The 10,646-nt window shown below is 42.4% G+C and overlaps 1 protein-coding gene across 1 annotated transcript in view; it reads right to left on the bottom strand.

The window, feature by feature from the left end:
• LOC107615647 overlaps positions 1-10,135 on the bottom strand; it is a 79,831-nt gene extending 69,696 nt beyond the window's left edge. The window contains exon 1 of the mRNA XM_016317693.1: positions 9,750-10,135. Within this exon, the coding sequence (XP_016173179.1) occupies positions 9,750-10,135 (386 nt within the window). The remainder of the gene's footprint in view (positions 1-9,749) is intronic.

The raw sequence follows: 10,646 nt of genomic DNA, 5'->3' as shown, positions 1-10,646 counted from the left end.
GAAGCCTTTTTAGATGGGTTGTTATCAGCACTTGTGTGTGTCTGATCCCTCACTGGCAATTGAGTGCTGGAGTTAGAAGCTGGAGTGATGTTAGACGCCAGCTCCTCCTCTGTTCCTGGCGTTTGAACGCCAGAACTGTGCTTCTTTTGGGTGTTCAACGCCAGATTCTTGCTTGTTTCTGGCGTTGAACGCCAGTCCTGAGCATGGTCTGGGCGTTCAGCGCCAGCCTTCCACCCATCTTATGGCGTTTTGGTGCCAGAATTATTTTTCCTTGGGTGGTTTGCTCATTTCTTCGTTTCCTGCTACCTTGAAGTGGGGTATTTAGTGCTTTCCCACTTCTTAATTGAACTGCTTGGCATTCTTCTGTTATTTGTTTTGACAACTGCTGCTTTGTTTGCTTTAATTGTACTTCCATGTTTATATTAGCCATCCTTGTCTCTTGTAGTTTATCCTTGAATTCAGCTAACTGCTTTGTTAGAAATCCAATTGCTGATTGAATTCAGTAGCTTGCTCTGTAGGACTGAGTTCAGCAGTCACTGTTTTAGCCTCTTCTTTCATGGAAGAGTCACTGCTTAGGTACAGATGCTGATTTCTAGCAACTGTATCAATGAGCTCTTGAGCTTCTTCAATTGTCTTTCTCATGTGGATAGATCCACCAGCTGAGTAATCTAAAGAGATTTGAGCTCTTTCTGTAAGCCCATAATAGAAGATATCTAACTGAACCCACTCTGAAAACATTTCAGAGGGGCATTTTTGTAGCATCTCTCTGTATCTCTCCCAAGCATCATAAAGAGATTCATTATCTCCTTGTTTAAAGCCTTGGATGTCCAGCCTTAGCTGTGTCATCCGTTTTGGAGGAAAGTATTGATTCAGGAATTTTTCTGTCAGCTGTTTCCATGTCCTTATGCTAGCCTTAGGTTGGTTATTTAACCACCTCTTGGCTTGGTCTTTTACGGCAAATGGAAACAGTAATAGTCTGTAGACATCCTGATCTACTTCCTTATCATGTACTGTGTCAGCAATTTGTAAAAACTGTGCCAAAAACTCTGTAGGTTCTTCCTATGGAAGACCAGAATACTGGCAGCTTTGCTGCTCCATGATAATGAACTGAGGATTCAACTCAAAGCTACTGACTCCAATGGAGGGTATGCAGATACTACTCCCATATGAAGCAGTAGAGGGGTTAGCATATGACCCCAGAGTCCTCCTGGACTGTTCATTTCCACTTAGATCCATAATGGAGAAAGGGAGATGATGCAAAATAAAAAAATTTATTTTTATTTATTTATCTATTTATTTAATTATTTCGAAAATAAAATAAATTAAAATAAAATAAATAAAAATAGGTGAAGATTTTCGAAAAATGAGGGGAGAGAAAGTGATCAGGAAGTTTTGAAAAAGGTATGATTTGAAAAAGATTTTAAATTTTAAAAAAAAAATCTGAATTTTAAAAATAATTTTCAAAAATTTTGTTTTTTTTTAAAAATAGAGAGAAAAGATATTTTTGAATTTAAAGAGAAAAGAGAGAAACAATAAGATAGCCCAAGATTTAAAATTTTTAGATCTATTGCTCCTTGTTTTCGAAAATTTTGGAGGAAAAACACCAAGGAACACCAAACTTAAAAATTTTAAGATCAAGACACAAGGAAAACTCAAGAACACTTTGAAGACTCACAAGAACACCAAACTTAAAATTTTTAGAAAACCAAAATAAATTTTCGAAAAATAAAGGAAAATCAACAAGAAAACACCAAACTTGAAGTTTGGCACGAGATTTAATAGAAAAAATATTTTTGAAAAATTTTTGAAAAGAAAATAAAAGACTCTGACCCAAAAGACAAAAATTTCCTAATCTAAGCAACAAGATTCACCGTTAGTTGTTCAAACTCAAACAATCCCCGGCAACGGCACCAAAAACTTGGTGCACGAATTGTAATTTACATTTTTCACAACTCGTACCACTAATCAGCAAGTGCACTGGGTCGTCCAAGTAATACCTTACGTGAGTAAGGGTCGATCCCACGGAGATTGTTGGCTTGAAGAAATCTATGGTTGTCTTGTAACTCTTAGTCAGGAAAACAATAAAATAATTCACTTATCAAATTTGATTGCAAGGAATAAAAGGGCAGAACACAAATTATACTTGTATGCAGTGATGGAGAATATGTTGGAGTTTTGGAGATGCTTTGTCTTCTGAAATTCTACTTTCCTCTGTTTTCTGATTCATGCACGCACGTCCTCCTATGGCAAGCTGTGTGTTGATGGATCAACGTTGTCAATGGCTACCATCCATCCTTCCAGTGAAAAGGGTCCAGATGCGCTGTCACCGCACGGCTAATCATCTGTAGGTTCTCAATCGTACCGGAATAGGATTTACTATCCTTTTGCGTCTGTCACTACGCCCAGCACTCGTGAGTTTGAAGCTCGTCACAGTCATTCAATCCCTGAATCCTACTCGGAATACCACAGACAAGGTTTAGACTTTCCGGATTCTCTTGAATGCTGCCATCAATCTAGCTTATACCATGAAGATTCTGATTAAGAGATCTAAGAGATATTCATTCATTCTACGGTGGAATGTAAGTGGTTGTCAGGCACGCGTTCGTGGAGGAATGATGATGATTGTCACGTTCATCACATTCATATTGAAGTGCGAATGGATATCTTAGATAGGAAAACGCATGTTTGAATGGAAAACAGAAATACTTGCATTAATTCATCGAGACACAGCAGAGCTCCTCACCCCCAACAATGGAGTTTAGAGACTCATGCCGTCAAAAGGTACAAAGTTCAGATCTAAAAATGTCATGAGGTGCAAAATAAACTTCTAAAAGTTGTTTAAATACTAAACTAGTAACCTAGGTTTACAGAAAATGAACAAACTATGATAGATGGTGCATAAATCCACTTCTGGGGCCCACTTGGTGCATGCTGGGGCTGAGACTTAAGCTAATCACGTGCATAGGGCTGTTTTGGGCGTTCAACGCCAGCTTTGGATCATTTTCTGGCGTTGAACTCCAACTTGTAACTTGTTTCTGGCGCTGGACGCCAGGCAGCAACATAGAACTGGCGTTGAACGCCAGTTTATGTCATCTATACTTGAGAAAAGTATGGACTATTATATATTGCTGGAAAGCCCTGGATGTCTACTTTCGAACGCAATTAGAAGCGCGCCATTTGAAGTTCTGTAGCTCCAGAAAATCCACTTTGGGTGCAGGGAGGTCAGAATCCAACAGCATCAGCAGTCATTTTTCAGCTTGAATCAGATTTTTGCTCAGCTCCCTCAATTTCAGCAAGAAAATACCTAAAATCACAGAAAAAACATACAAACTCATAGTAAAGTCCAGAAATATGAATTTTGCCTAAAAACTACTGAAAATAAACTAAAAACTAACTAAAACACACTAAAAACTATATGAAATTAACCCCAAAAAGCGTATAAAATAGCCGCTCAACAATTTCCCTAGTGAATGGATCTTGATCCTTCCGAGAGTTGTCCTCAGGGGTGGTTCGAGTAGCCTTTGCTTTGAGATCTGCTTCAAGTTGTAGGAGTTTATCTTCTAATTTTCGACGTCGCCTTACCTCTCTTTGTAGATCCTTGCCAACTTCTTGCTGGTGCTGGCTTTCTTTTTCGAGTTGCTTTAGGCGATCTTGAAGTGCTTCTATTACTCCTGGATGTGATGAGTTTTTGTCTCTGTTAGATTCTGGAGTATCCTTTGGTGTGGCATCCGTATTTTTGTGCAGCGTTCTGTCCTCTAGATCTGAGTTGTGGTCGTTGTCATGGTCGTCCGCCATGGTGATGGGATGACTTCCAGGTTTCCCGGCAATGGCGCCAATGTTCCGAGGGTTACCTGAAACTGTAGGTCGATCTCGGATGAGATCTTCTGTACTGGTCGGAGATGACCTGTCCGGCTGGCTGGTTGCGGCCGGAGCTGTTGTGTTCGACTTGTTGGACTGACTGCACCTCTGATCCTTGGTCACCGGAGGGTGGGGGGTACCTGCAAGAGACTCTGATGCTTAAGTTAGCATGGGTATTAAACAGGTTTTTAGTAGAATCAGAGTATGAGTTATACCTATGTGCTCCAGTGTATTTATAATGGTGTGCTGTGACCTTTTTAGATAAGATAAGTTAGTTATCTTATCTTATCTTATCTTATCTTATCTTATCTTTGGTTAGGTCAGCTTATCTTCAAGGGAACCGCCCTTATCTCTGTAGGCTTGGACTGCTTGTGGATTTGGGTCGTGTTCCTCTATTTGGGCCCTTTATTGGGCTTTCCTATCGATTGGCCGAGCTCTTTAGAAGAAGAGGTCAGATAGTCTGACCTGAAGAGGTCGGTCGCTTTGTCGCCAATTATCCCGGGTCGGATAGCTCGACCCAGGGTATGAACACCGACCTTGTCGAAATCGGGCGATGAATTATGCTTTCATCTTTGCCGACTTTTATCGTGATCGGGCGGTGAATTTGGTTTTCACCCTGCCGACCTTGTCGTGATCAGGCAGTAAATTTTTGCGCTCAGATTAATGCATCGTGGAAGGAAATTTTTTGGGAAATCTGCAAACTTTATTTAGATAATAAAAGTAAGATATGAATAAGAGTGTGTGCACGTTAGTGCTTACCCTTCTAGGTCGGACAATCTTTTAGATCTCGGCCTGGCACCCTTCTTAGATTGTAGGCATGCCATGACCATGGTAGCTCTCGTCCCTCGAGGTCAGACACTTTGTGGTGACCTTTCCCCAGTACCTCTGAACACTTGGTATGGTTCTTTCCAGTTGGCTGCTAGCTTCCCTTCTCCTGACCGACCTGTTCCGATGTCATTTTGGATTAGGATGAGATCGTTGTTGGCGAAACTTTGCTAGATTACCTTCTGATTGTATCTTGAGGCCATTTGACGCTTTAACGCTTCCTCCCTAATCCGAGCTCTTTCTCGGGCTTCTGGAAGTAGGTCAAGTTCTTCCCTTTGGATTTGGGAGTTGACCTCTTTATTGTAGAGGATCATTCCAGGGGATCCTTCTTCGATCTCTACTGGGATCATTGCTTCCATTCCATAAGCCAATCGAAAGGTTGATTCCCCCGTGGTGAAGTGTAGAGTTGTCCGATATGCCCATAGGACTTGTGGGAGCTCTTCAGCCCAAGCTCCCTTTGCGTCCTGTAGTCTCCGTTTTAACCCAACTAGTATGACTTTGTTGGCAGCTTCTACTTGTCCATTGGCTTGTGGGTATTCTACGGATGTGAATTGGTGCTTTATTTTCAAGTCAGCCACCAACTTCTTGAAACTCGTTTCTGTGAATTGAGTGCCATTGTCTGTGGTGATAGAGTAAGGAACTCCAAACCTTGTAACAATATTTCTGTACAAGAATTTCCAACTTCTTTGAGCAGTGGCATTAGCTAGGGGCTCTGCCTCAATCCATTTTGTGAAGTAATCCACCCTTACAATGAGGAACATGACTTGTCCCGATCCTTGGGGAAATAGTCCGAGGAGGTCGAGTCCCCACTTTGCGAACGGCCAAGGTGATGTTACAATGATGAGCTCCTCGGGTGGGGCAATGTGGAAGTTAGCATGCTTTTGATGTAAAGCTTTGACTTTGTATTTGGATTTTTGCTCTGTTGTTGCCTCCAAAGGGTGCCCCTGGACATTCATGTGAGTCTTGGGGTTTCCCTTTTACTGCTGTATCTGACACCTGATGTTTTGCTGTTATTGTCCGAGTGGTTTCCTTATTTGCCTGAGTTATTTGGTAGTAACCCCATAGTTAACCTATGTCTTCTCGAAAAAACATTGCTGAGATGTCTACTAAGATCCCGGATGGTATGTCTGATTGGCTGGATTCCATAGTTTTAATGCGTGTTACTGTGGCTGACCCTGAGTACTGTGTGTGACATAGGAGGTTCCATAGAATTTGTAAGGATAGGGATGAGGAGAAGAATTATGAGTTGGTATCACCGGACGCTAAGGAGAGGGTTTGTTTTCCTTCCTTGACTTCGGGGGAACAACCATTTTTCTATGCTTATGACTACTTTTTCAGTCAGTTGAATATTACCATCCCTTATACCGCCTTCGAGATCGAATTGTTGTGGTCTTGTAACGTAGCCTGGATGAGGCTTCTGTTATTGCCCCCTGGTTTGGTGTTATCTAGTTTTGAAAATGCATCAGCTCGGGTATTCCGTTCCCGAGGTATATGTCGAACCTCATATCCCCCAAATTGTCCGAGCTGTTGGTGGTGTAACATCTCGGGCATTTTGTTTCTGAGGTATATGTCGGACCTCATATCCCCCAAATTTTCCGAGCTGTTCTCTGGTTTTGTCCAGGGTCCCCTGAATTATCCGAGCTGTTCTCTGGTTTTGTCCAGGTATTTTTTCATGGTGGGATCCTTAGCTTGGTAGCTCCCTTCTATTTGTGAGGTGACTACTTGTGAATTACTGAACACGGTAAGCTTTTGAACTCTTACCTCCTTAGCCAGCCTTAAACCAGCCAGTAGTGCCTCGTATTCAGGTTGGTTATTTGGCTCGATTTGGGTTCCCTGATCACTTTCTATAATTACACCTACACCACTCCCGATTTTGTTTGAAGAGTCGTCCACGTAGAGATTCCATTTTGTGGGAGTTCTCGGGGTGTCAGTGTACTTTGTGATGAAGTCGGCCAGATACTATGATTTGATGGCTGTCCGAGCTATATATCGAAGATCAAATTTGGATAACTCGACTGCTCACTATAGGATTCTTCCAGCTAAGTCTGTTTTTTGTAGGATGTATTTTATGGGCTAGTTGGTCCGAAATCTGATAGTGTGAGCTTAAAAGTATGGGTGGTGTCGTCGAGAAGTGAGTATAAGGGTATAGGCAAAATTTTTCTATCTTTTGATAGTTTAGTTCGGCGCCTTGTAGAGCTTTGCAGATGAAGTAGAGGGGTTGTTGTCCACTTTCGTCTTCTCTGACTAGTGCTAAGGCTATTGCCCAACTTCCCACTGCGAGGTATAATATGAGTTCTTCACTTTCCCGTGGTCTGGTAAGAATGGGTGGTTGCCCCAAGAATTTTTGAAATCTTGGAAGGCTTGTTCGCACTCCGTTGTCCTTTTCAAACCTCTCTTCCTTCCTTAATATACCTCTTTGAGGTGTCTTTTGCGAGATGATTTGGAGATCTCTCCTCCTACGAATCCTCCATTTATCATTTGAACATGTCTCTCAAGGGTGTGAGGTGGCCGTTCAACTCGCCCGACCTCTTCGGTGTGAGGTGGACGTTCAACTCGTCCGACCTCTTTGGTGTGAGGTGGATGTTCAACTCGTCCGACCTCTTCATCCCTTCTTCTTTTTCTTGGTTCATCCGCTTTATCGGCTAAGTACCGATCTAATCACCCTTCTCTTGCCAATTTCTCTATAACATTCTTTATGTCGAAGCACTCATCGGTAGGATGTCCGTAGATTCGATGGTACTCGCAGTATTCTGTCCTATTTCCTCCTCTTTTTTGCTTTTGATCAGGCGAGGTGGTGGAATCTTCTCCGTGTGGCATATTTCTCGGTAAACATCCACTAGAGACACCCGAAGAGGGGTGTAATTGTGGTATTTTCTAGGCTTCTCACCGGGTTGATCTTCTTTTTTCTTGGACTCTTTATCCTTATCCGTGGTGGGTTAGGAGAATTCGGTTTTTGAGCTCTTTCCTAGTCTAGAGTTCTCTTCCATGTTGATGTATTTCTTTGTCCGTTCCTGTACCTCGTTCAGAGATGTTGGGTGCTTCTTGGATATTGAGTGGCTAAAAGGTCCTTCTCGTAGGCTATTGATGAGACCCATGATAGCTGCTTCTGTTGGCAGACTTTGTATGTCCAGGCACGCTTTGTTGAATCTTTCCATGTAGTTGCGAAGACTTTCCCGATCTCCTTGCTTGATCCCTAGTAAGCTCGGGGAGTGTTTGGTTTTGTCCTTCTAGATGGAGAATAACAGATTGCATCTGAGGCCTCCATGAGATACATCCTGCTTCTGAAATTGCTAAGATGATGGCTTGGATCCGATGTGCCATCATACGGGGTTATGTCGGGAGCTTTGAAGTCCTTTGGGACTTTAGCTTTTATGATCTCTTTGGTGAATGGGTCTTGATCTTTGTGGGGGCTATCTTGATGACTAAATCGAGCGGTCTTGGTTTTGAGATCGGCTTCGAGCATTAAGAGCTTGTCCTCTAGCTTTCGACATCGTCTTGTTTCTTTCTGAAGGTCTCTTTCGGCTTCCCGTTGCTGTTCAGCTTCTTGTTCCAGCTATTTAAGGCGATTCTGTTGCTCACGGATGGCTTCCAAAATTTCTGTGTTTGGGGGTTGCTTATCTCCCCCGTTTTGAGGTGTGTCTTTGGAGGTGGCGTCCGTGTCTTTGTTTGGCGTTATGTCCACCAAACTAGAGTTGTGATCGTTGTCATGGTCGTCTGCCATGGTGATGGGATGACTTCCAGGTTCCCCGGCAATGGCACCAATGTTCCGAGGGTTACCTGAAACTGTAGGTCGATCTCGGATGAGATTTGTGGTGGTGGCCAGAGCTGTCGTGTCTGACCTGTTGGACTTGGTGGTGCTGCTGATCCTTTGTCACCAGAGGGTGGTGGTACCTGCAAGAGACTCCGATGCTTAAGTTAGCACGTGCTTTAGGCAGGTTTTTAGTAGAATCAGAGTATGAGTTATACCTGGGTGCTCCAGTGTATTTATAGTAGTGTGGAGTGACCTTTCTGGAGATAAGATAGTTATCTTATCTTATCTTATCTTTGAGTGAAGTCATCTTATCTTTAAGGGGAACCGCCTTTATCTTTCTAGGCTTTGGCTGCCTTTAGATTGGGCTGTGTCCCTTTGTTTGGGCCTGCTTGGGCTTCTTATGGCGATTTGGCTGAGCTCTTTGTGAAGAGGTCGGTAATGGGCCAACCTTCCAAGAGGTCGGTCATGGGCCAACCTTCTAAGAGGTCGGCCAACCCGGTCCTTTATAGCTCGAACCAATGTATGAACACTAACCATCTTGATTTCAGCTTCCCTAGGAAAAATTTGAGCCTTGAGTTGTATAAGAGAACCTTTTGGCCCTCTACAAACTCCCTTCTTGATAGCTTTTGATCATGCCATTTCTTTGTTTTCTTTTTATAAATCTTGGCATTTTCATAGGCTTGAATTCTGAATTCATCTAACTCATTGAGCTACAGCAACCTTCTTTCTCCCGTAGCTTGATTATCAAAGTTTAACATCTTTAGAGCCCAAAATGCTCTATGTTCAAGCTCCACTGGTGGATGACAAGCTTTTCCAAACACTAATTGGTATGGAGACATGCCAATAGGTGTCTTAAAAGCTATTCTATAGGCCCATAAAGCATCATCCAACTTCTTAGACCAATCTTTCCTTGAGTTCCCAACAGTCTTCTCAAGGGTCCTTTTGAGTTTGTGGATGGTATGGGGTGGCTAGCTTGTGCTTAACACCATATTTAAGGAGGAAGGTCTCTAGTTGCTTGTTGCAAAAGTTACTTCTCCTATCACTTATAAGAGCTCTTGGAACCCCAAACCGACTAAATATATTTTTTCTCAAGAAGTTGATCACTACTTTGTTGTCATTTGTTGATGTTGCTATGGCCTCTACCCATTTGGACACATAGTCCACAGCCACTAATATGTAATTGTTTGAGTATGAGGGTGGGAAAGGTCCCATGAAGTCAATCCCCCAAACATCAAATAATTCCAACTCCATGATGAATCTTTGTGGCATCTCATTCTTCTTGGGTAGGTTGCCAGCTTTTTGACACTCATTACACCTTGTCACAAACTCCTTTTCATCTTTGAATATAGTAGGCCAAAAGAATCCACACTGCAACACCTTGGCTGCAGTCCTTTCTCCACTAAAGTGCCCTCCATAAGTAGATCCATGGCAATGCCAAAGAACCTCTTGTCCTTTCTCATGAGAGATGCATCTTCTTAGCAGTCCATCAGCACACTTCTTGAAGAGGTAAGGGTCAACCCAAATAAAATGCTTGGCATCATTGATGAGCTTCCTTCTCAAGTGCTTATTGATGTTGGAAGGTAACTCTCCAATGGCCTTGAAATTGGCTATGTCTGCAAACCATGGAGCCTCTTGGAGCATCATCAATTGCTCATCTGGGAAGCTATCATTTACACCAGGGCTGTGTGCTTCATTGTCCATGTGTGGGATCCTTGATAGGTGATCTGCCACCTTATTTTCTGCTCCACTCCTATCGTTGATTTCAATGTTGAACTCTTGGAGTAATAGGATCCATCTGGTCAATCTAGGCTTGGACTGTTGTTTGGTTAGCAAGTATTTGAGAGCTGCATGGTCAGTAAACACAATTACTTTAGAACCAATAAGGTAGGATCTGAATTTATCAAAAGAAAAACTATAGCAAGGAGTTCCTTTTCTGTGGTGGTGCAGTTTCTTTGGGCTTCATTAAGAACCTTGCTAGCATAATAGATGATATGCACTAGCTTGTCTCTCCTTTGTCCTAATACAACACTAATCGCAAAATCTGATGCATCACACATCAGTTCAAAAGGCAAGTCCCAGCTTGGTGGTGCTATAATAGGAGCAAAGGAGAGCTTACTTTTAAGCTCATTAAAAGCTTGCATACATTCTCTATCAAACATGAATGGTACATTAGAGACAAGCAAGTTGCTTAAAGGTTTGGCAATTTTTGAAA

Source organism: Arachis ipaensis, chromosome B09, assembly GCF_000816755.2.
Source record: "Arachis ipaensis cultivar K30076 chromosome B09, Araip1.1, whole genome shotgun sequence".
In the NCBI taxonomy this organism is placed as follows: domain Eukaryota; kingdom Viridiplantae; phylum Streptophyta; class Magnoliopsida; order Fabales; family Fabaceae; genus Arachis; species Arachis ipaensis.
The sequence above is the reverse complement of the archived record's forward strand: the minus strand, read 5'-3'. Positions and strand labels throughout refer to the sequence as shown.